The following is a 26,511-nucleotide window of genomic DNA, read 5'->3' as shown; positions in this document are numbered from 1 at the left end:
TATATGGTTTTTGTCAGTTTTTTTAGTCTTGGTTTGTCTTGTGTTTCTGTGATATCATTCTGGAGGGACAAATTGTATCATTTCTTAATGCATGCATTACTAAATGACAATAAAAGAGGACTGTGTGTCCTCATAATCTAAATCTAAATCTAAAACTAGATAAAGAAAACCCAATTAAATAATAATGCAAAAAAGTTATACTTGTTTATTTATTTATTGAGAAACATTACTAAATATTACATGTATTGGAAAAAGTTTGTGAACCTCTGGGATAATGCCTTCTACAAAAGCTATTTGGAGTCAGGTGTTCCAATCAATGAGATGAGATTGAAGGTGTGGGTTGTAGAGGTGCCCTGCCCTGTAAAAAAGACACACAAAGTTGTGTAACTGACAGAGCCTGTTCTTCTCAAGAAAGATCTGTTTATATGCACCATGCCTTGATCAACTTTCAGAGGATTTTAGAAGAATTGTAGAGATGCATGAAGCTGTAAAAGGCTACAAAAGCATTTCTAAAGATCTGAGTGTTCTTCTGTCCACAGTAATTGTCTACAAATGGAGAAAACTCAGTACTGTTGCTACTCCCCCTAGGAGTGGGTGTCCTGCAAACATCACACCAAGAGCACAACATGCAATGCCGAAGGAGGTGAAAAAGAACCCAAGGGTAACAACAAAAGACCTGCAGAAATCTTTAGAACTTACTAAAGTCTCCGTTCATGTGGCCACTATAAGAAAAATACTGAACAAGAATGGTGTTCATAGAAAGACACCATGGAGGAAACCACTGCTCTCCAAAAACACATTGCTGCTCGTTTCCAGTTTGCAAAAGACCACCTGGATGTTCTACAGTGCTTCTGGGACAATGTTCTGTGGAAAGATAAAAGTTGATTTTTTTGGCAAAACTGCACATTGCTATGTTTGTAGGAAAAAGGGCACTGCACACCCACACGAAAACCTCATCCCAACTGTGAAGTATGTTGGAAGGAGCATCATAGTTTGGGCCTGTTTTGCTGCCTCAGGGCCTGGACAGCTTGCAATAGTTGAGGGAACAATGAATTCAAAATTGTATCAAGACATTTTACAGGAGAATGTTAGGGTAGCAATCCACCACCTGAAGCTTAATAGAAGTTGGATAATGCATCAAGCCAATGAACTGAAAGACAAGAGTAAATCAACAACAGAATGGTTTAAAAAGAAGAAAATTCATGTTTTGGAATGGCGAAGTCAAAGTCCTTAGTCATAGAAACATAGAAAACCTACAGCATAGTACAGGCCCTTTGGCCCACCATGCTGTGTTGAACATGTACTTACCTTAGAAATTACCTAGGGTTACCCATAACCCTCTATTTTTCTAAGAAAAATCCTATAGAAATGTTCTGGAAGGACCTGAAGCAAGCAGTTCATGCAAGGAATCCCACCAACATTCCAGTGATGAAGTACTTTTGTAAGGAGGAATGGCCTAAAATTCCTCCAAGCCAATGTGCAGGACTGATCAGCAGTTAACAGAAATGTTTGGCTGAAGTTATTGCTATACAAGGGGGTCACACCAGTTACTGAAAGCAAAGGTTCACATACTTTTTCCAACAAATACATGTAATATTGGATTATTTTCTCAATACATAAATGAACAAGTATTATGTTTTTTGTGTTATTTATTTAATTGGGTTCTCCTTATCTAGTTTTAGGACTTGTGTGAAGATCTGATCACATTTTAGGTATTATTTATCCAGAAATAAGAGAAAATTCTACAGGGTTCACAAACTTTCTAGTACCAAGGTAGAGCAGACAAGGAGTACCTTTTACCCAGGGTAGAAATGTCTAATACCAGAGGGCATACATTGAAGGGGAGAGGGGGTAGGTTCAAGGGGGATGTTTTTACTCAGAAAGTGGAGGATGTCTGGTATGGTGGTAGAGACAAAATCATTACAGGCTTTTAAGAGATAATTAGATAGGCACATGAATATCAGGAAGATGAAGAGATATGGACATTGTGTAGGTAGGAGGGATGAGTTTTTGATTTACTTTTTAGCTGGTTCGGCACAACATTGTGGGCCAAAGGCCTGTTCATGTGCTGTGCTGTAAGATTCTGTGTTCTGTGTATCTGTGTTGATGGTGATTGTAGGGTAGATATTGTGGTGCCACATGATTAGCTGATTGTATATTTGCAGGTGTACCTAATAAAGTGGCCACTGAATGTATACACATGTGACAAGGATTTCTATATTTGGACTCCACTCTATCGCAAGTACTGTGTGGTATTTCCACTTGTATAACAATGAAATGGGAATAAAAACAAACCATTAGAAACGCTCAGCAGGTCAGGTTGCAAATGTGAAAAGAGAGTTAAATGTTGATGCTGATGGCCTTTAATCTGTTTTGATTTCAAATTTATACCACCAGCAGTTTTCTACTTTTCATTTAAACTACAAAACTTTTGTACTGCCAGTTTTGATTTAATATCATAGGAAATTTATATTAAAACAACTGGTCATTTCATCTGTTTGCTCTATGCCAAGTGTAATAGAGCAACATAACCCAATTGTACCTTCTGGACCTGGTCAGTGGGAGTGCTGCATGCCATGGGTCTTCAAGCACACATCCAAATGCTTTTTAAAATGAAGTGATAGTTTCTGCCTTGACCATCTTTTCACAAAGTGAGCTTCAAAATTCTGGGTTTAAAAACCTTATTTCCTCTCCGAGTGTTCCTACTAATTATTTTAAAGTTCTGCCCTGTTTTTTGGACCTTTCTGCTAAGGGAAATAACTCTATCCTATTTATTTGATCTAGGACTCAGTTTCATACACCTCTTCCCTCTCAATTTCCTCTTATCCAATCATTCTTCTTAGCACTCGATAACATCCCAATAAATCTCCTCTGCACCCAGTTAAGTGTAGTTATTTTTATGTAATGTAGTAATGAGAACTTCAATCTGTGGTTTTTCTAGTGTTATATTGAGCTCTGGGATAACCTCCTTGTTTTTACATATGTTAGCTAATAAAGGAAACTGCATCCAACGTCTTGGCAATATGGCAGTCCCTGTCAATATTTGGGAGATCTCAATCACCTGGTGTTACAACCCTATCATTCTTAATAACTATTGTTGGGGGGGGGTCTACAGTACAATCCCATGAAAGTGATCATCCACTTCTTATTTTTAGGTTTCACCCATATAGCCCAAATGGATGATGCTCAAGGAATATTCTTTCCAAGTACTGGCATGATATTCTCCCGAATCAAACATGCAATTCCCTCCTCTCTTACTTCTTCCTCTTTCATGTCTATGCACGTGTATCCTGGGGCATTAAATTGTCATTCTGCCCATCATCATTCAACCACATTAGATTGGATAAAATACTGACTTTGCTGGAGAAGCCAGAGAGTGGTAGTAGATGGTTGCCTCTCTGACTGGAGGTCTATGACTAGTCGTGTGCCTCAGGGATCAGTGCTACTGTTTGTCAATGATCAATGATCTGGATGATAATGTGGTAAACTGAATCAGAAAATTTGCAGATGACACCAAGATTGGGGACCTTAGACAGCGAGGAAGGCTATGAAAACCTGCAGCGGGATCAGGACCAGCTGGAAAAATGGGATGAAAAATCGCAGATGGAATTTAATGCAGGCAAGTGTGAGAGTGTTGCAGTTTGCGAGGACAAACCAGGGTAGAACTTACACAGTGAATAGTAGGACACTGAGGAGTGTGGTATATCCTGCACTAGTTCGTCAGCCACCCTTCCATCTGAAGCATTTTCCTGATTCTACCCTCACTAACATGAGGGATGAAGTCATTCTGCAGGACCTTTCCAGCCTACATCATTGCTACCATTATGCATCATGACCTGTGGTTGCTCACCTTCCCTTGAGAACGTTCTGCAAGCCTTCAGAACATTCTTGACCCTGCCATCCGGGAAGTAATGCACCATCTTGGGAGTCTTACTTGCAGTCACAGAGTCTCCTGTCTGTCCCCTAATTAGAGCTTTCTATCACTGCAATTCTGCTGTCTCCAGCTTCCCATGCTGTGCATTAGTGTGAGCCACTATACAGCAGACCTGGCTCCTCTCTATGATGCTGTCAACATCACAGTCAAAGTCAAAAGTAAATAAATTTATTATCAAAGTACATATGTTACAATATACTACCTTGAGATTCATTTTCTTGCAGGCATTTACAGGAAAATAAAGAAATACAATAGAATTTATGAAAAAACTATTCATAAAGACTGATAAACAGTTATTGCGCAAAAGAAAAATAAATAATACTGAGAACCTGAGTTGTAGAGTCCTTGAAAGTGAGTCTGTAGGTTGTGAAATCAGTTCAGAGTTATGGTGGGTGAAGCTATCCATGCTGGTTCAGGAGCCTGATGGTTGTAGGGTTATAACTGATTCTGAACCGGTTGGTGTGGGACCAAAGGCTCCTGGCCTGATGGTAGTAGTGAGAAGAGAGGATGGCCTGGATGGTGGGAATCGTTGATGATGGATGCTGCATTCTTGTGGTAGCACTCCATATAAATACTGTACGTTCAGTGTTGAGGAGGGCTTTACCTATGATGGACTGGGCTGTATCCACCACTTTCTGTTCCTGGGCATTGGTGTTTCCATACGAGGCCATGGTGCAACCAGTTAGGATACTCTCCACTGTGCACCTATGGAAGTTTGTCATTTTTAAGTGCCATGCTGAATCTACACAGACTTCTCAGAAAGTAGTGGTGTGTCATGCCTTCTTTGTGATGCACTTATGTGCTGGCCTCAGAACAGATTCTCTGATATAATACTGACCTTCTCTATCTCTGATTCCCTAATGAAAACTGGTTCAAGTCTAATTGCAGCTCCATCTGCTCAGTGTAGTCAGTCAGGAGCTACAGTTGGACATACTACTCACAGGAGTAGCCACCAGGAACACCGGACATTTCTCTGATCTACTACTTCCTCAGGAGCATACAGTTCCCTCAGAAGGAGTACACAATTGCCCCAGTTGCCATCTGAAAACTATCCTTGGATAAAGTAACTTCCCCAAATGCAAAGCCTTACAGTTTTTCTCTGGGCAAAATTCCATTTCTACTTCTGATTAATCAGGTCACTGGAGTCTTCCTTCAGTTTAAACTGTTCTCCTCACTGTCAACCATAACGCCAATTTTTGTATTGTCTGTAAACTCTGATAATACCCCTAAGATTTAGGACAAAATTATAAATATTTAAATAGCAAGGGACAGAGTAGCAGAGTCCATTGAAAACAGCCTTCCAGTCACAAAACAAGCCTAATATCCACTAACCTTTGCTGCCTGCGACTGAGCCAGTTCCGAGTCCAATTTGATATCCTCCCTTGAATCTATGATCTTTCACTTTTTTTGAAGCGTCTGTGATACAATAACCTGTCAAAAACTTGCTAGAACACTTCTTATTTTCAATAAGATTGGAAATTAAACTAAATCTTCATAGGGAAACATGTTACAAGTGGTACATAAGTTTAGAAAAATGCAAGGAAGGTGTTCAAATTGTCTGAGAAGACAATTTAACAGTGGCACAAATTTGAAACAAATAGTCTGGCAGCGTAAGATACAGAGCTGTATGCAGATTTGATGGTGAATCTGTCATTAGCATACTGTATATATGAAGAATTGTTAAAAAATATCAGTAGAAGGACCTAATGAAAGAAGAGGAGCAACATCATTAGGATGTGCTCCAGTCGGCTCAATGTACCTTAATAGCTATAGATGACAATCCAACTGATAATGGTCAGAAGTATGCACTAAATAATTTATTTGAATAAAGTCTTATTATATATTTGTAGCTTGATAACATCAGACCAATGGAAGAACACAGATTAGAATCCTATCTCCATATCTTAACAAGTGTTTGAAATTGAAAAATTAAAGATTTTGATCCAGATTCTTGCTACTTTTCTTGAACTGATGCTGTATTACTGTAACTTTCCTTATGAAGAAGTATTTTATTTTCTAGTTTATACAGTCTCTGTGGTTTAGATTGTGTCGGGTGATCATTTTCAAAATGCTCATTGTACTTTGAAAGCAAAGGACACACAACTTTCAAAACTGTAATTGGGCTATCTCATATAGGTGCAAAGCAAGACAGAGTTTTACTGGTATTACATTGTTGTTTAATACTTAATTGTTAAAATTAAAATAATTGTTAAAATAAACAAAATGCATGCTAGCCTACTGCTCTACTCTTCTACACTCATGAATACGTGGTTAGACACGGCTCAAACACCATCTACAGAATAAATTTGCCATTGACACCACTGTCATTGGCTAGATGGTGAAGGGAGGTGCAGGAGTGTGATTGATCAGCTGGTTAAATGGCATCACAACAACAACTGTGCACTCAACTTCAAAACCAAGGAACTGATTGTGGACTTTAGGAAGGTGAAGTCAGGAGAACACACACCAGTCCTCATTCAGATGTCAGCAGTGGAAAAGGTGAGCAGCTTCAAGTGTCTTAGCATCACATCTCAGAGGATTGTGGGCAAAACATATTGATACAATCATGAAGAAGGGTCGCAAGCAGCTACACTTTGATAGGTCACCAAAAACTAGCAGATTTCTAGCAATGTACTTTGGAGGGTACTCCGACTGGTTGCACCACTGGCCTGGTTTGGAGGTTCCATTGCACAGATTGAAAGAGGCTGCAGGTGGTTGTAGACTCTGCACAAACCTCCCCATCATCAAGGATGTCTTCAAAAGGCAATGCCTCAATTAGGCAGCATTTGTCATTAGGGTCCATCCAGGACATGCCCTCTTTTTCATGACTACCATCAGAAAGAGATACCAAACCTGAAGGTGCACACTGAGTGTTTTAGGTACAGCTTCTTCCATTCTGCCAACAGATATCTAAATGGACTAAGAATCCATGAACACTACATCACTTTTCCCCTTTTGCACTATTCATTTATTTTATCTCTTATTGTAACTTGGTCATTTTATTTTGTATCCCACTGTACTGCTGCCACAAAACAACACCTTTCATGACATTTGCTAATGCTAGTAAACCCAATTCTGATTCTGTTGCTAAAATATACTGTGTGTGTAATTACTGACACCCAAGGTACAGTTTCAACACTCATTCAAACCAGTGTGGGATTAGCACTGTGCAAATTTAGTGACTTAACCAACATTCAGTAGCACAGATTACTCAAAGACTATTTGTTCTAATTTAGAATAGAATAAAGAGGCCCCAGAAAGGTGCAAAGTTACTTATTCCAAAAGGACTAGACAAAGGAGCAGAAATACTCCTTTAGCAGTGAAATACCGCAATGTAGCAGTACATTCCATTGGAAATCCTAACCTCCCAGTCTTCACAAACATTGTTAGGAAAGATCCATGTGTGGTATATAAAATATAATTGATTGAATACATTGCATGAAATGAAACTTAACTATAGATATCAAGAACTGTTGATCTCTGAGTGAGCTGGTTTCACTGATCTCCTTGTTGAAGAGAACAGCCTCAGATGATTGAAGTGAAAATCATCCAGGGTTGCAGCACCTTCCGTACCATCTTAGAAACCACAGAATGGAGTGCATGCCATGGACCAAATCAGATTAGATTTTGATGCCTTCTGAAGTTGACATCTTCATCTTGGTATATTTCACTGTCACTATCAGGCTCATAACAGAGGTCAAATTTTTTGGCCATATATGCAGGATTTTTCAGGGTGCATGAGACAAAATAGAATAAATGAGCATTGAGCCAGAATTAAAAATTATTTAAGTAATTATTACATTAATGTACAAGCTGGAAGAAGCCAGCAGAGTGAAAGATGTCTCATACATCCAATAAATTTGGCTTAAGAATGCCCCTCTCAGATAAAAACATCTTTCTACTTGTGACAGAGCGCGTCTGCCACTAGTAATTTCTTCCTCCCCCCCCCTCCACCCAATAATTCTTATTATCCCTGTCTGACAGTGCTGAAGTTATGCTTACTGGGTTCACACACTAGGCTAAGGTGCAGCATGGACACCTTTTTTGTACTTGCACACTCCAGGACAGTGGCATTCTTTAGCGTGTCCTGTTTTTTCATTGCTTCCAGTTTCAAGGAGGGGACCCAACTGATAGGGGGTGTCATAAAAAAAAGTGCCTGTCTGTGGTGGCACATGCTCTGTGTTGGCTCAGTGAAAGAGTTCATTTTGGGGGATGAGGAAAGAGATGACTCCTGGAAAATGGTTAGTTATTGATAGATCGTGTTACACAATATCATTGTGATCTTATTGTGATGAATGTATATGTGGACATCTGTAATTGTGAAGAAGAACATGAATTCCTGTGTTTGCTTTTATATAATTGTTCAGGCTCATGTTAACAACTTACTCTGCATTCCAAGGAATGGACTATCCCTTTTCTTGTAGAGTAAGGAGATCCTTACTTAGAAGTTCATTTTGGTGGGAGAGGGGCAAAGGGAAGTGGATTACTTCAGACTGATGTTTTGGAGCTTAGTCCTAAAGATCCGATGATATATATCTGCATCTTCTTTTTTTGTCATCTTGTCATTTTTTGCACTGTAAATATTTTTGCACTTTTTCCTGTAAGTTTTTCACCTCTGGCACACCATAAACACATCTACACTGAATGTGCTTTTGTGACCTGCGTCTGATTTTTAAAATCCACACCTTCATAAGGGCAAGCGACCCTCACCAAAACCCATGGTGTGACACTACTATTGAGATAAGAGAACCAAAATAAAAAGCAAGATATTTACACAAATTTTTGTAAAAATACATTATTAAAAATATAACTATGGCACATTGAAAACATTATCCTTAAGAAATCTACTTATAAAAATATTATAAAATGTATTACAAATATGTGTAGGCTGGCATAGATGTCCATCATCCAAAAGAATGTTCCCTTCAAATTTTCAATCGGCAATGATTGCACTAAGAAAATAAAGTAAAATATTAGGAATATTACTTAAGTACATTATTCATTAACAGGAATTAATATTTAACATTGACTGATTGTACGTTAAGGTAGTAACTTAATAAACACATAGACAAATAAGATTCTCAGTCATTGCCCAGAAGAGGAAAAAATTCCCCAAGTACAAAAGAAAACAAGAAAATAAGAAGAGTTGGCCACCTCAAGCTTATCCTATCATTAAGTATGATCATGGCTCTTCTGTGGATCAAGGTATACAAGTAAGTACTTTGAAGCAACACACATCAAATTTGCTGGTGAACGCAGCAGGCCAGGCAGCATCTCTAGGAAGAGGTACAGTCTCGGCCCGAAACGTCGACTGTACCTCTTCCTAGAGATGCTGCCTGGCCTGCTGCGTTCACCAGCAAATTTGATGTATATTGCTTGAATTTCCAGCATCTGCAGAATTCCTCATGTTTACAGGTAAGTACTTTGTTTGGATTGTGAGTCATGAGGGCTATCGTATCCTGGAACCTGCTTGACTGAATAACAGACTATTTTCTAGTTGAGCATGAATTGGTATGTTATGTTTTTTGCTTTTTCACTTTAGGTAATACAGGCAACCCCATGCTGAGGCAGGGGAGTGGGCATGGTTGTAATGCAAAGTCACATCAATTATGCGTATGTCATGGAATGCAAGATGAAAAAAAATTGTGTTGAATTATTTATAAATTTAAATCACATAAATTCTGACAGCATGAATATATTCCATATCTCAACTGTTAGGTAGTGATTTGTGAATTATGCAAGGGCAAATTTCTGTAACTCAAATAGCCATAACAGCGGAGTAGAGGTGTTTACAATGCAATAATGTACAATGTATACACAAACTTAATGAGTCTGATGATCTTTTTTCTTTCTAGTGGATGTACAATTCCCACACTGTAATCACACTTTCTTACTGTTACTCTGCTACATATTCTAATGGAACAGTGCGGCCGAAAGATGATTTTTCTCTCTCACACACACTACATACAGTTCTTTAAAACATCAAAATTACTTAAGTTTCTTTTCTACCTTTTCTTTGCATTTTCATTTTGAAATTCCCTCATCATCTCAATCTGCTTAGGAACTCATAATAACATGCATTAACTCCTTTATAATGTACTAGCTATAGAAAGGCAAGTGCTCTATGCCAAATAATGGTGTTGATCACTATTTGACATACACTTCCTTCTTGATTTCTTTTTGTATAGAACTGTAGCCTGTTGTTATTGGATTTTCTCTAACTAATGAAAAGCCTAGCTTACTTGACAGCTGGATATCCAATATAATGAGGCCCTCCCTTAGTCGAGGTTAACCATGAATGTTGCTTCCTGGCTGTCTACGTGATACGGAAGCCAGGCAGCACGATATGGAGAGCAAGCTATTGCCCATTCAGCTGGCTCCCCTCTCCATGTAGCTGATGAGTCGAAAGGAACGGCAGAGCCTGATACAGTTTGGCTCCAGCGGTGTTGCAGGAGTTGCCAGTCAGTATTGAACTCTATATAGGACTGCCTGGATTTTTCCTCAGGGTTTACTCCTGAAGCTTTCCACATGAGTAGGTATAGCCACAAGGCAATGGAGGTTGAGATCAGTTTTCCTTCTCCTAGGTGAGTGGCCAACCACAGCTGATGAGCCCCATTTGCCTGCAAGTTTTAAGGCAGCAGTAACCTGCCTTTGTCCCTTCTTCTATTGGTAGAAATGGTTTCTGACTAAACCACATGTAAAGATCAGAAGCTGTCTGAGACACATGCCATTGAGAGCATTTAATAGGTAGTGGAGCTTATCCCCATTACCTCCCGCAGCTATAACAATCTTAGGAAACATGTACAATATAATGTAGCATATGATCACACAGACCAGAAAATCCTATATCCTATTCTGCTTAGTGGCAGGCTCAGTTATCTTAATTGGTCATTTCACATTTCTCCATTAAGTGACAAAGTACACTGTATAGCAAAGGAACACTGGTTTGGTTTGTATTTCTCTTCTTCACCATCTATTAATCCTTAATGGAGAAATGTTCAAGAAGAGAATTGGGATCAGCCTTGTCACCCGCCATACTGGCACTTAATTCAGTTACCAGAAGATGACCAAAATTAGGTAACCTAAAATATAGGTGAGGTACAGTGGCATGCAAAAGTTTGGGCACCCCGGTCAAAATTTCTGTTACTGTGAATAGTTGAGTAGACTATGAACTGATCTCCTAAAGTCATGAAGTTAAAGATGAAACATTCTTTTCAACATTTTAAGCAAGGTTAGTGTATTATTTTTGTTTTGTACAATTTTAGAGTGAAAAAAAGGAAAGGAGCACCATGAAAAAGTGAGATTTGAGCTCTCAGATAACTTTTACCAAGGTCTCAGACCTTAATTAGCTTGTTAGGGGTATGGCTTATTCACAATCATCGTTAGGAAAGGCCAGGTGATGCAAATTTCAAAGCTTTATAAATACCCTGACTCCTCAAACCTTGTCCCAACAATCAGCAGCCATGGGTTCCTCTAAGCAGCTGCCTAGCACCCTGAAAATTAAAATAAATGATGCCCACAAAGCAGGAGAAGGCTATAAGCAGATAGCAAAGCAGTTTCAGATAGCTGTTTCTCAGTTCGTAATGTAATTAAGAAATGGCAGTTAACAGGAATGGTGGAGGTCAAGCTGAGGTCTGGAAGACCAGGAAAACTTTCTGAGAGAACTGCTTGTAGGATTGCTAGAAAGGCAAATCAAAACCCCCGTTTAACTGCAAAAGACCTTCAGGAAGATTTAGCAGACTCTGGAATGGTGGTGCACTGTTCTACCGTGCAGCGACACCTGCACAAATATGACCTTCATGGAAGAGTCGTCAGAAGAAAGCCTTTCCTGCATCCTCACCACAAAATTCGGCGTCAGAAATTTGCAAAGGAACATCTAAACAAGACTGATGCATTTTGGAAACAAGTCCTGTGGACTGATGAAGTTAAAATAGAACTTTTTGGCCGCAATGAGCGTATGTTTGGAGAAAAAAGGGGCAGAATTTCATGGAAAGAACACCTCTCCAACTGTTAAGCATAGGGGTGGATCGATCATGCTTTGGGCTTGTGTTGCAGCCAGTGGCAAGAGGAACATTTCACTGGTAGAGGGAAGAATGAATTCAATTAAATACCAGCAAATTCTGGAAGCAAACATCACACTGTCTGTAAAAAAGCTGAAGATGAAAAGAGGCTGGCTTCTACAACAGGATAATGAACCTAAATACACCTCAAGATCCACAATGGACTACCTCAAGAGGCGCAAGCTGAAGGTTTTGCCATGGCCCTCACAGTCCCCCGACCTAAACATCATCGAGAATCTGTGGATAGACCTCAAAAGAGCAGTGCATGCAAGACGGCCCAAGAATCTCACAGAACTAGAAGCCTTTTGCAAGGAAAAATGGGCGAAAATCCCCCAAACAAGAATTGGAAGACTCTTAGCTGGCTACAGAAAGCGTTTACAAGCTGTGATACTTGCCAAAGCGGGTGTTACTAAGTACTGACCATGCAGGGTGCCCAAACTTTTGCTTCAGGCCCTTTTCTTTTTTGTTATTTTGAAACTGTAAAAGATGGAAATAAAAAAGTAATCTTGCTTAAAATATTAAAGATATGTGTCATCTTTAACTTTATGCCTTTTGGAAATCTGGTCATCTTTTACTCGCTTGGCTATTCATAGTAACAGAAATTTTGACCAGAGGTGCCCAAACCTTTGCATGCCACTGTATAAAAACGTCTGTTCACAGTACTTACAAAAACATGTACAAACATTTAACAATGATAAACATCTAAAAATCTATAGATAAATTGCTCTCCTCACCTTGAGAAGCTCATTAAGCCCACGCAGTACAGAACCAATTCAAAGATGTAAAACACCAGTAATATTGCATTGATGGTAACTTCCAGCCTTAGAACATAGGTCTGAAGTAGCATATAATAAATTGCCATAATTGTAGATGGCCCAAGAAGCACCAGACTAATAGTGAGAGGCACCTTACGTTGGGACAGATTACCCTTGGAACCTAATGCAAAATTAAAAATACCATTAGATTGAATTTATTTTACATTCAGCTCTGTACACCAGAAAAAGGTGGCTAGTTGTAGCAATACAGTTCCAGCCTCTGATACTTCACCCAAATAGCATTTTTCCCTTGTGATCCTAGAAAATTGTTTTCTGTCTGTTTTCATCATAGCAAAATCGGATCCTGTCCTTGCCTGATCCACAGATACTTAATAGTCACAATTTTGTCCTGCTCAACTTACTTCCTACAAAGCTACATTCCCCAGTAACTCTTGTTTCCAAGAGGTCAACATATGGAATTTACTCCATAGTCCCTCTGCCTTTTTGAATGGTGCTCTACCACTTCCCAATATCTTGGATCCCTCATTTCATTTAATGCTCACCACTTTTTACCTCTCTCAACACTTATCATCCTCATCTTCAGTCAGCTACATTTCAAGTCAGTTCCTACAATTTCTTGCCACCATATGATGTCCATTTCTATAATTCAAAATGAAGATATGTTTTCCAGCAGAATTTTACACTGGCTCAATCACAGAGAATATTAGGCTTAATGGCATGGAAGAATCTTACGTCCTCTTGTCATGTTGTTGGAGCTGTACTTATCCAGGAAAGTAGAGACTATCCTAGTGTGACGTTACTCTCTTGCAGATGGTGGAAAAGCTTGGGATGAGAGATGGTGAGTGTGAGGGGATCCAGGAGTGGTTTCTTTATCCCCGTCACGGGGTACGTGACAGTGAGTCACTCGTAGATCACAGAATAGTGCAGCACAAGCACAGGTGCTTTGGCCCACAACGTCGTGCCAAGCTAATTAAGCTAATAATGCCTAATTAAACACACACATTACTTTTGTATTTAGTCTATATCCTTCCATTCTCTTCATATTTATGTGCCTTTTTCCTTGCAGTATATTCAGCCTATGACCAATAACAATTATGTAGTTTTACAACATCCAGGATAAAGTAACTTGACTGGCACCCAAACACAACCTAAACATTCACATCCTCCACCTCTGTGCTCTCCCCCTTCTTCTGATTCTCATTCAGTACTCCCACTTATGTCCCTTTGCCCATATCGCACTGCCACCTCCATTACCCATTTTCATCACCCTCTTCCTCTCATCCACACATTGCACTCAGTCAGCCTCTCCCTCATCCTAGTTCTGTCTGCCTATCACCTCTCCCTAATGGTTCCAATATCACCTTCCAGCACTGTAGCTTTTGTGTTCCTGTTTATCACCCTCCCGGCTGTCTCCCGGCTCACCCTCCCCTTACCCCATTTATCTCCTCCTCGGGTTTTTTTTGTCTGCCTCTATCTATTATCCATCTGTGTCCCAACTCCACCCTTTTCCCTCCCCCATACAGTTTAATCTGCACATCATCCTTCACTCCTCCTTGGTCAACCAATTAATACATGTTTCCCCTCTCTTCTTTACAGTAGCTATCTCTTTTCCACTCTCAGTCCTGATGCGGGGTTTAGACACAAAAGTCTGTACTTCCAGCAGCCCCCACCCCACCCCCACAGATGCTGCTTGTCCCACTGAGTTCCTCCAGCGGATTGTTCATTGGTATGGCATAATGTCCCGAAGATCAGCTGTACACAAAATTCCACAAATAAGAATACTTACCAAAAAATATCCTTATTACTTCAACCCCAAGATACAAAAACAGCATCACTAGATCCAAAACCAGATTTGCAGGGTTGTAAGGCAAGAGCAGGCCTATAATAGATAGCAGAAAAGCATTACAAGTTGGACATGAACCAAGTTCTGCATGGAAACAGCATATCACCTGTTTAAGTCAAGACTGGACCTGCCATGGGAGAAGAATATTAGCAAAACATGGAAAGACTGAAGAAGTAAGAGTTGTCCATTAATAATATGCACAGGTCCAAGGCAAACCGTGAATATATATATATATATAGACCCTAGTTTGTACGTCTGGGTAGTTCTCTGTCTGAGATGGTGGTGAGTGGCACTGGAGAACCACAAGGGACTGTCCTGTCTCCAGGATAGTCTGTTCACACTGTACATCTCAGACTTTCAGTACAAATCTGAGTCTTGCACTTGCAACTTGCAGAAGTTCTCTGATGATTCTGCAGTGGTTGGGTGTATCAGAGATGGGGCAGAAATTGGAGTATAGAGGAATGGTGGATAAGTTTGTGGAGTGGTGCAAGGGGAATCATCTCCTCCTGAATGTGGCCAAAACCAGGGAGATGGCGGTTGATTTTTTAGGAGGAATAGGACTGTGACGAGTCCTGTACACATTCTGGAAGAAGTTGTTGCGGTAATGGAGGAGTACAAATACCTGGTGTTCACCTTGACCACAGACTTGACTGGAAAACCAATTCCAAGGCTGTTTACAAGAAGGGGTGAGCAGATTCTACTTGCTAAGGAAGCTGAAATCCCAATGTGTGCAGCAGGATGGTGGAGATCTTTTACCAGTCTGTTGTAGTGAGTGGTGTGGGCACGTGGCCAAGTGGCTAAGGAGTTCCACTAGTGATCTGAAGATCGTGAGTTCGAGCCCCAGCCGAGGCAGCCTGTTGTGTCCTTGAGCAAGGCACTTATCACACAGTGCTCTGCGACAACACTGGTGCCAAGCTGTATGGGTCCTAATGCCCTTCCCTTGGACAACATCGGTGTCATCGAGAGGGGAGACTTGCAGCATGGGCAACTGCCAGTCTTCCATACAACCTTGCCCAGGCCTGCGCCCTGGAGAGTGAAGACTTTCCAGGCACAGATCCATGGTCTCGCAAGATTAACGGATGCCTATTTTTTTGTAGTGAGTGCAGTCTTCTTTGCAGCTTTACGTTGGGGCAGCAGCATCAGTGCTGGTGATGCAAAAAGACTAAATAAACTCATCAAAAAGCCTGGATCCGTCCTTGGCTACAACCTGGACTCTTTTGAGCTAGTGGTGGAGAGGAGGTCACTAAACAAACTGTTATCCATTATGGACAATCAGGCACATCCTCTCCAAGACCTATTGAATAAGCGGTGGAGCATCTTTTCAAACAGTCTTATTCAGCTCCACTGTCATAAAGATTGCTACAGAAAATCTTTCCTACCAAATGCAATAAGCACATACAACAGTTCATCTCTGTGCAACAGGAGAACACACATTATAGTACAATAATCTGTTCTATTATTTCATACATTATTGCATATTGGTAAATTATTGTGTATGTTATTATTCTGTACTTTATTATTCTGTACTTTATTATTCTGTACTTTATTATTAGTTATTATATTTATTATGGCTAAGTGTGTGTTTAAATGTTGCTGCAGTAACAAAATAAATTCCCACATGGGATCAATAATTATTATTATTAATTCCAATAATTCTTCCCAAATGTGCAGCTTTTCTTGTGATCGCAAGACCCTGTTAGACATTGTTAATCTGGAATGCTGCAAGTCTGATTCACTGGTTTATTGGCAGATGATGGGGGAGCTGTGTGGCGTGGATTGTAGACCTCAAGCCACTGTGTTGCCGGTTTACAGCCACCGGGGGAGCTGGGTGTGGTGTGGTAAGGCATCTGTGCTGAAGTTTGTGCTGCCCCCCAGTGTTCGAGTGTTGGCTCGGCAGAAGACAAGCTGTATTGTGTTCAACTGCAGACTGCTACAACATCCATGGACTCAGGGTCTTGGACTATATTTTTTTGTGCAACAGTATTCTACTATCTCACATATGCTATATGTGACATGCTGTTTATTTATTGATTGATTGATTTATTGAGATACATTGCAGAATAGCCCCTTCCGGCCCTTCAAGTTGTGCTGCCCAGCAATTCCCCAATTTAACCTGAGCCTAATCACAGGACAATTAACGATGACCAATTAATCTAGAAACACCAGTATGTCTTTGGACTGTGGGAGGAAACCGGAGCACGCAGGGGAAACCCACACAGTCACGCAGACTATGTACAAACCCCTGACAGGCAGCAGCAGGAGTTGAACCCGGTTTACCTGTACTATAAGGCATCGTGCTAACTATAATCCTACCTTGCTGCGTATGACCTTTGGTACTGTGTTTTTCACTTTGGCCTCAGAGTAATGCTGTTTCATTTGGCTGTATTCAAGAGTATTGATGTATGGCTGAATGACAATTAAACTTGAACTTGAACGCAACTTCTAATCTATTCAAGGCAATGACTCATCACCCACTTTAAGGAGTTTGTCCGTCTCCCCATGACTGTGAGGGCTTTCTCCGGGTGCTCTGGTTTCTTCCCACAGTCCAGTGATGTACTGGATGGTAGGTTATTTGGTCATTGTAAATTGTCCCGCGATAGGCTAGGGTTAAATCGGGGCGGATTGCTGGGTGGGGTTGGCTCGAAGGGCCGGAAGGGCCTATTCCGTGCTCTATCTCAATAATCAAATTCACAAAATAGTTTGGGGGATGAGTTCAAAGAATACATTATGAACAAGTTTCCTGATGCAATGCATCATGGAATGAGTTGGAGATCAGGCTTTTTTTTGTCCATTTTAGGGTGGGGGGGGTGGTGGAAATGGGAAGACCACATTGCCCATACATCTGATACTAGATATTCAAAACATGCTTTTTGAGCTCCATCACAGCTAACGATTTCAAGACAAGAAAATAAATGCTTTAATAACATTCTTGGTCATCTTGATTACCTCTGTTTTTCCATTCCCCATTCTGGCTCCCCCTCATACTCATTCTCTTCTCACCTGCCTATAACCTCCCTCTAGTGCTGCTCATCCTTCTCTTTCTCCTACGGTTTGCTCTCCTATCAGATTCCTCCTCCTTCAGCCCTTTACTTTTTTCACCTATCACCACCCAGCTTCTCAATTCCATCAACCTTTCCCCTCACCTGGTTTCACCTATCACCTTCTAGTTGTATTCCTTCCCCTCCACCTTCTTATTCTGGCTTTCTCACCCTTCATTTCCAGTGCCGATGAAGGGTGATGGCCTGAAATGTTGGCTCTTTATTCCTCTCTATAGATGCTGCCTGACTAGCATTTTGTGTGTGTAACTCTGGATTTCCAGAATCCGCAGAGTCTCGTGTTTTATTCTGAATACTTTTGCCCTCGATTTACTTTTCTTGTGATCAATTTAAGTGACAAACGTGATTCCATAAGCATGCATATCACATACTCATAGCAAATTAACAATATTTACACAAGATTCAGAACCTACTTTTATATATAAAAAGAAGAATTTCTGCCACAAAGTATGCTGCATAGTACCAGCTGTTGAGGTCTAGGAGAACTTCCAGAGGGGTCAAAGATAGCTTTTGAAAAATTTAAGGAAAGACCACATACAATATCTTTATTAACCAAAGCCTCTCTTTTAGCTAATTGAAGTTTCAGAATTGTAACAAATGATTAAAATTAGACTCTTCTTAATGAGACTGTCAATTCAGCATGACCAGTTGTGGTCATATCATCTGTGTTTCAAATAGCCAAACCTAATTCCATGTAGAAACTACACAATCAGCAGGAGGAAGTGTTTGAAGCTGGATCTCGGAGTGAAGAATGTTCTTCTAATGCTCAATGCCTTTCCATGCACATCAGGAATACTCTACAAGTTATAAAAGGATACAATTGGAGGTGGTTTTCCTGTAAAAGACAACACTTATTAGAAACTGTGTTATTTTCAGTACTGTTCTCATTGTATCACAATTGTCAGAGCAGTTAGTTGCTAAATCCAGGCTATTCTTTCACAGTATCATTTTTGAATACTTCCACATAGATTTCTGCCATTGCTAACATTACTCCTCTTAAAGTCAGAACTAAAATCTTAATCAGGCAGGCTGCAGTCTTTGATTCAGTTGATCACAATACCTTTGTTCAAAGCTGCTAGCTGGTTTGGTGGGACCACATTTGCCTGATTTCATACTTGTCTCTCTCCTATGACTGTTCAGAAACACCTGCAATAACCTCACTTCCTGCTTAACATTTTTTCTGGTATTGCTGAAGTACCTATTCTTGGCCATCCCATGTTACCAACATGCTGCTCCCTGGCAACACCTTTCAAAGCACATTCCTTCTCATGTAACATCCAGTTCTATTTTACCACCATCTCACTGTCTTCAAATTGCCAATTTTGTTTAAACTATGCTCGTACATGTATCATTCTGGGTCTTGACACTGCTGGGAAGGCCGTTTATTGCACATTATTTAGAGGCTCAGAGAACAATAATCTCATACAGGAGGAGTTGGAACTTCTTACTTAACACTGGATTGATCTAAACTACTGGCTTCAAATCTCATTCTTTTACCACCATTTCTCTTCCTGTCAATTGTATGATGCTGGTCCAAACTAGTTGCAATCTTGGCATCATGAAGATATGTAGATTGGGTGAACCAAATTGGTAAAGGTGCTGAGGAAGAGGATTTCTTGGAATGTATGCGGGATGGTTTTTTGAACCAACATGTCGAGGAACCAACTAGAGAGCAGGCTATTCTGGACTGGGTTTTGAGCAACGAGGAAGGGTTAATTAGCAATCTTGTCGAGAGAGGCCCCTTGGGTAAGAGTGACCATAATATGGTGGAATTCTTCATTAAGATGGAGAGTGACATAGTAATTCAGAAACAAAGGTTCTGAACTTAAAGAGGGGTGACCTTGAAGGTATGGGATGTGAATTAGCTAAGATAGACTGGCAAATGACACTTAAAGGATTGACAGTGGATATGCAGTGGCAAGCATTTAAAGGTTGCATGGATGAACTACAACAATTGTTCATCCCAGTTTGGCAAAAGAATAAATCAAGGAAGGTAGTGCACCCGTGGCTGACAAGAGAAATTAGGGATAGTATCAATTCCAAAGAAGAAGCATACAAATTAGCCAGAAAAAGTGGCTCACCTGAGGACTGGGAGAAATTCAGAGTTCAGCAGAGGAGGACAAAGGGCTTAATTAGGAAGGGGAAAAAAGATTATGAGAGAAAACTGGCAGGGAACATAAAAACTGACTGTAAAAGCTTTTATAGATATGTAAAAAGGAAAAGACTGGTAAAGACAAATGTAGGTCCCCTACAGACAGAAACAGGTGAATTGATTATGGGGAGCAAGGACATGGCAGACCAATTGAATAATTACTTTGGTTCTGTCTTCACTAAGGAGGACATAAATAATCTTCCAGAAATAGTAGGGGACAGAGGGTCCAGTGAGATGGAGGAACTGAGCAAAATACATGTTAGTAGGGAAGTGGTGTTAGGTAAATTGAAGGGATTGAAGGCAGATAAATCCCCAGGGCCAGATGGTCTGCATCCTAGAGTGCTTAAGGAAGTAGCCCAAGAAATAGTGGATGCATTAGTGATAATTTTTCAAAACTCGTTAGATTCTGGACTAGTTCCTGAGGATTGGAGGGTGGCTAATGTAACCCCACTTTTTAAAAAAGGAGGGAGAGAGAAACCAGGGAATTATAGACCGGTTAGCCTAACGTCGGTGGTGGGGAAACTGCTGGAGTCAGTTATCAAAGATGTGATAACAGCACATTTGGAAAGCGGTGAAATCATCGGACAAAGTCAGCATGGATTTGTGAAAGGAAAATCATGTCTGACGAATCTCATAGAATTTTTTGAGGATGTAACTAGTAGAGTGGATAGGGGAGAACCAGTGGATGTGGTATATTTGGATTTTCAAAAGGCTTTTGACAAGGTCCCACACAGGAGATTAGTGTGCAAACTTAAAGCACATGGTATTGGGGGTAAGGTATTGATGTGGATGGAGAATTGGTTAGCAGACAGAAAGCAAAGAGTGGGAATAAACGGGACCTTTTCAGAATGGCAGGCGGTGACTAGTGGGGTACTGCAAGGCTCAGTGCTGGGACCCCAGTTGTTTACAATATATATTAATGACTTGGATGAGGGAATTAAATGCAGCATCTCCAAGTTTGCGGATGACACGAAGCTGGGTGGCAGTGTTAGCTGTGAGGAGGATGCTAAGAGGATGCAGGGTGACTTGGATAGGTTGGGTGAGTGGGCAAATTCATGGCAGATGCAATTTAATGTGGATAAATGTGAAGTTATCCACTTTGGTGGCAAAAATAGGAAAACAGATTATTATCTGAATGGTGGCCGATTAGGAAAAGGGGAGGTGCAACGAGACCTGGGTGTCATTATACACCAGTCATTGAAAGTGGGCATGCAGGTACAGCAGGCAGTGAAAAAGTCGAATGGTATGCTGGCATTTATAGCGAGAGGATTCGAGTACAGGAGCAGGGAGGTACTACTGCAGTTGTACAAGGCCTTGGTGAGACCACACCTGGAGTATTGTGTGCAGTTTTGGTCCCCTAATCTGAGGAAAGACATCCTTGCCATAGAGGGAGTACAAAGAAGGTTCACCAGATTGATTCCTGGGATGGCAGGACTTTCATATGAAGAAAGACTGGATGAACTGGGCTTGTACTCGTTGGAATTTAGAAGATTGAGGGGGGATCTGATTGAAACATATAAAATCCTAAAGGGATTGGACAGGCTAGATGCAGGAAGATTGTTCCCGATGTTGGGGAAGTCCAGAACAAGGGGTCACAGTTTGAGGATAAAGGGGAAGCCTTTTACGAGATTAGGAAAAACTTCTTCACACAGAGAGTGGTGAATCTGTGGAATTCTCTGCCACAGGAAACAGTTGAGGCCAGTTCATTGGCTATATTTAAGAGGGAGTTAGATATGGCCCTTGTGGCTACAGGGATCAGTGGGTATGGAGGGAAGGCTGGGGCGGGGTTCTGAGTTGGATGATCAGCCATGATCATAATAAATGGTGGTGCAGGCTCAAAGGGCCAAATGGCCTACTCCTGCACCTATCTTCTATGTTTCTATATGTTTGTACCCTGCTGAGCATACCAAGATAACATCACTTACCGCTACTTTTGCCTCAGTTCATATGCTTATTCATGCCTTTGTTCCCAGTTGTTTGACTACTATGGTGAACCCTGGGCTATGCTTGTTATTCTATCCTCTGCTAATCAAAGATGTTTCAAATTTAGTTTTCCTGTCTACACTATCTCTTTTATTTATCGTCTCCACGCTTGCTGATTCACACAGACTCTTGGTAAGTAACAGCTCAATGTTGATTTCATATCCTTCATCTTTATAATCCCTAGCCTTTCCTCACTTCACAAGTTAATTTCGTTGTAATTCTGATATTGATCATTTCACTAGTGACAGAATATTCAGCTGGCAAATGGACAGTCGACCTGGATTGATCAATTTCTCCTTGGTTGGTTCTAACTGTCGTTTGCACTACACTTTTTAACTCAGATTAAGGGTCGCCCCGGTACACCGAGTCCATTTTCCTCCACCGATGCTGTCCGACCCGATGAATTCCTTCAGCACTTTATCCCTGCTGTTATTAATTACTTTTAGATAAACTCTGATGAAACATGCCAAAGAATCAGCTCTGCTGCTGTAAACAGTAAAATGTTCCACAAAGATTTCGTCTAGCTTCACACACACACACACACACACACTAAAGATTGCTTGTGAGATGGTAACCTCAAGTAGCAAGATTCATAACAATGCTCCTTTCGTATTTTTTTTTCTGTGACTGGCTATAATTTAGTAACGCTTCACCCAGTCAGGTAGTAGGTTATCCTAGAGCACAAGATTATGCTGCGCTTCAGCTCCCCAAGCCGCAGTCACTTCACTCACCTCTCGCCATCTTGCCTCACCATAACAACAGCTTCCAGCGAACATCCGTCACTTCCTGGTAACCAATCCGGGGAGCACCGCAGGGCGTATGTCGTCCTTTATCAGCGGCGTGTACCCAACGAGAAATAAAATGATTACCGCTGAAATCCGCGTAATCTTTCATTCTAGCGGGTAAACAGATTTCCTATGAATTTAAATCTAATTTCCAAAATGCTTAATTTGCACTGGAAAGTTTTTGTTTGGTGTGGAACCCTTCAATTGTTTTGAATACCCAATCGAAGCTCCCGTTGACTTTTTCTACTCCGACAGCAGTTTCTGTGCTCCCAATCTCTCCATGTAAGTGACATGATCCACATACTACTTGTCTGCAAAAGTTGACATCCAAGCGTTGCACCCACAATTAAACAGACTGGTAATCACCATAATGGAATTCGTGGTCCGTGCGTTATGAAACTCGGTTTTCTGTGCATGTATACTTTAAGGTGAATTGGTCATTAATTCCGTGTGCTTTTACATTTGCAACGATAGTTTAAATTGTCAGACTATTTTAACTACTTCTGAATTTGTCCTGCTCCAAAACACCGATTACGTGAGATCCTAGTTTTAAATGTACACTTACCATCCCTAAAAAAATCTATAATTCCTTTACACGTTTGAAGATTCTAAAACAACCTTTACTCGTACTTCAGCTTCAACTTTAACTGAACGTAGATATTCCAAACTTTATTTGAAGTGATACAATAATAAAGAAATAAAATACTTGGTTTACAATGAAGATTCTTCTTAACGTTTTGCTTCTCACGTCACACAGTCTGCTGGTGCAAGCGATCCAGTCCAATATTTTGTAGCACACCAAGGCCCTGTGTAAATGGAAGAAGGAGCACACCACATTATAAACTACCCACCCCATCAAGTTTCTGTTCCATGGAAAAGTCTGCAATTGTCCACAGCAGTGACGCCGTCAAAACAATGGAATCAAGTCTTACTTGATCTTTGTCGTGTGCTATGTACGTTGTACCATATAGCTATCTGCAAATTTTCTGCCAAGATTTCAAAGGAGTCTATCCACTGTTTTATAGATATTTATCCTAATCTAATTCTCTTGCACTTTAAGCTCCAAAATATTTTTATTGCTGAAGACTCGATTGGACACTGGAAGAATGCTAGTTTATCGGTTCTTTTCATGAAATTCCTCTTGATGCAATTAACTTATCTCAACTGGAATATTGTGGAAAGTTATATCTAAGAAAGGACGTGTTGACATTGGAGAAGGGCCAAGGGAGATTTATATGAATTATCCTGGGAATGAAAGGGTTAATCTATGAGGAGCGTTTAATGGCTCTGGGTGTGTACTCACTGGAGTTTAGAAGGATGAGGGGGGAATCTCAGTGAAATCTACTGAACATTGAAAGGCCTAGATGGAGTGGATGTGAAGAGTATGTTTCAAATAGCAAGACAGTTTAGGACCAGAAGGCACAACCTCAAAATACAAGATTGTCCCTTTAGAACAGAGATAACAAGGAGTTTCTTTAGCCAGAGTGTGGTGAATCTGTGGAATTTATTGCCATAGATGGCTGTGGTGACCAAGTCATTGGATACATTTAAAGCAGATGTTGACAGGGTTTTTGATTAGTAATAGCGTAAAAGATTATGAGAAGGCTGGAGGATGGGGTTGAGAGGGAAAGTAAATAAGTCTTGATTGAATGGCCTGAATCTGCTCCTAAGTCTTTGGTCAATTGGTTTGCTCTGTGAGCTGGCTGCCAAAGATGATTTTGGCAAATATGTTTTATGTTCAAGAAATTGTAACATCCTGTGCAATGAATTCCCCGTGAATTTATCTTCCATACAGCATGTTTAGAAGAGATACAAGAATGGTTTTGTTTTTCTCCATTTTTTAAATACTTAGTGTCTTGTTTTGCCCATTGGTTGTTTGTCGATCTTAATCTGTTTATATATAGATTTCCATAATTCTGTTATATTTTTATTTTTCATGTAAATGCTGTAAAATTAATCTCAATTAAGTATATGGCAACATATACATACTTTGAAAATAAGTTTATTTTGAACTTTGAACTGTGATGTTCCACAAGCAATTTTAAGGCAAAGCTCAAATCCTTGTGCAAACTCAATTAACTCATTTAGAATTGTTTTCAGATCCTTCATCTGTTTGTTGCAACTGATGTCAGTTATACCGCTGTATAATGATTATACACAAATTGATTAATTTTAATCTTAAAATCATTTCAGTTTGATATTTTGCTCTCTGCAGATGTAGGACAAGGTCTATGAGTTCCAGTGTACAGTGCCACTGTTAATAGGGCAAGACACTTTGGATAAGCACATATTCTAAGAGTGGAAATTTGTTTCAAGAACTAAACAGGTCTATAAACCTCAAACTGTAATAACTTACCTTGCCAATGAAATGAGCTAGATGAAAACAACATAATAGAAAGACCTCTCTTTACTGGGATGAATAAACAAAATGGTGAATACTGCAGTAGTTATAAACCAGCAGATTAACTGCACAGAAATTAGTGTAAAACCTCTCAGAAAATTTCTTTACGTATTTAATACAAAACAATCACTGCACATCAGTATCTTAGAAAATAATTATTATAAAAGTTTTCCCACTAGTTCAAAAGGTAAATATTTAAATACAAGAACAGTAATCAAAATATCCAAAATGATAAAATTAGCAAGACTTAAATGTTCCCAAATAACACATTTTCCACATTAAATTGCAGACTTGGAATTTACAAAGCCTAAATACTGGATCCAATTTTGACTCAAATATATAAAGAATAAAATATTTTAAAATACATACACCAAAATTTAAAATTTGAAATAAAATTTTAAAACAATTGCAAGTCAATCTGTTTGTTCTCATCTTCTGTGCAGTGCATAAAAATCCTTGGTACCTATTTTGTAAGGTTATTGGTGGGAATCAGCTCAAGGACACAGATGAGCATGCAGTTTCTAAATCAATAATTTAAATATGTACACAACCTTCCCCAGTTTGCACCTGTCCTACAGAACAGAAATTGCAAAATTCCAACAGATTTCCTAGCCCAATCACTTCCCTGAAAAAGCATAATGCTTGAAAATAAATTAGCAGAACATATACTAAGAACATAACTTTATGGTGTCATTGAAACTACTTTTAAAGAGAATCCACTGGAGTGACTGTAAAAATGTTAGTTACAGGCAGTACCACACAAATGCAGAGTAGCAAAAGCATGGACTTTAAATCAAAACAAATTTGTACTTAAAAAAATGAACAGTGCTGCAGAACTATCCCACAGCAAAAGTATATACTTTCAGTAAATTCATATGATATGGGAAAAAACTAGCAAAACATCTTTCTAATGAGTGAGAGTTCCACAAAATTCATACTTTGACAGACAAAGTAATTAACAGCAACTCCATGATTTAGCAGTGAAATGCTTATTGTCATCTTTACCTGCTCAAGTTCAGAATATAGTAATTATACTCATGTATTACAATGTTAAACAATATATTTTCTACAAATACAAGGAAAATCAAAGTTATTATGCATTATTTTTACTCTAATATGCACTTGTTTAAAAGTTCTATTTTCAGTATCGAGTATTGCACTGGGTATGGCTCTGTGATCTTATTTTCGGACACGGAAAAATTCATTCCGGAGCCATTCTGAGTCTTCATATAACCGAGGATCTCCAAGGCAAAGTGTAGTTCTTTTGTAGCAGTAATAGTATAAAACGGCAGCTGGAATAAAATAAAATTAAACTTAGTTTCAGTTTGTGCATCAGAGTTAAACTTTTCTATATGAACGGCACAGGACATCTGAAAGAAATTGGTGATTATTCAGACGGCTACATCTGGAGTCCTTGACAAGTTAACTGATAAGTTTGACCTCTACAGAGAAAGACTAAGTAAGGAACAATGTTGAGGCCAAATCATCTTCCAGATTGCTGTTACAGACCAAAGCTGAAAA

General features: G+C 39.8%; 2 protein-coding genes across 6 annotated transcripts in view; both read right to left on the bottom strand.

Moving 5' to 3' along the window:
• Positions 1–298: 298 nt before the first annotated feature.
• LOC140205129 (transmembrane protein 216-like) lies at positions 299–22,562 on the bottom strand. 2 transcript variants are annotated; one of them, XR_011887760.1, is made up of 7 exons: positions 22,536–22,562; positions 18,488–18,504; positions 18,083–18,176; positions 14,557–14,649; positions 12,729–12,930; positions 8,810–8,886; positions 299–358 (listed from the first exon to the last, which is right to left on the bottom strand). XR_011887760.1 is itself a non-coding variant. In XM_072272354.1 (6 exons), exons 1-6 carry the CDS (start codon positions 22,543–22,545, stop codon positions 8,868–8,870), a joined length of 435 nt encoding a protein of 144 aa, XP_072128455.1. In that variant the 5' UTR covers positions 22,546–22,562; the 3' UTR covers positions 4,142–8,867. The 2 variants fall into 2 exon arrangements, 1 of the variants encoding a protein (XP_072128455.1); XM_072272354.1 differs by lacking the exon at positions 299–358 and having other exon boundaries at positions 4,142–8,886.
• A 2,013-nt stretch (positions 22,563–24,575) lies between these two features.
• Positions 24,576–26,511, bottom strand: part of tmem138 (transmembrane protein 138) — a 28,514-nt gene continuing 26,578 nt past the window's right edge. For all 4 annotated transcript variants that reach the window (XM_072272350.1, XM_072272349.1, XM_072272352.1 and 1 more), the window contains one exon: positions 24,576–26,282. In XM_072272350.1, the coding sequence (XP_072128451.1) occupies positions 26,170–26,282 (113 nt within the window). In that variant the 3' untranslated portion in view covers positions 24,576–26,169. The remainder of the gene's footprint in view (positions 26,283–26,511) is intronic.

Source organism: Mobula birostris, chromosome 11 (assembly GCF_030028105.1).
Source record: "Mobula birostris isolate sMobBir1 chromosome 11, sMobBir1.hap1, whole genome shotgun sequence".
Classification (NCBI taxonomy): domain Eukaryota; kingdom Metazoa; phylum Chordata; class Chondrichthyes; order Myliobatiformes; family Myliobatidae; genus Mobula; species Mobula birostris.
This window is presented reverse-complemented; position numbering and strand designations above follow the sequence as displayed.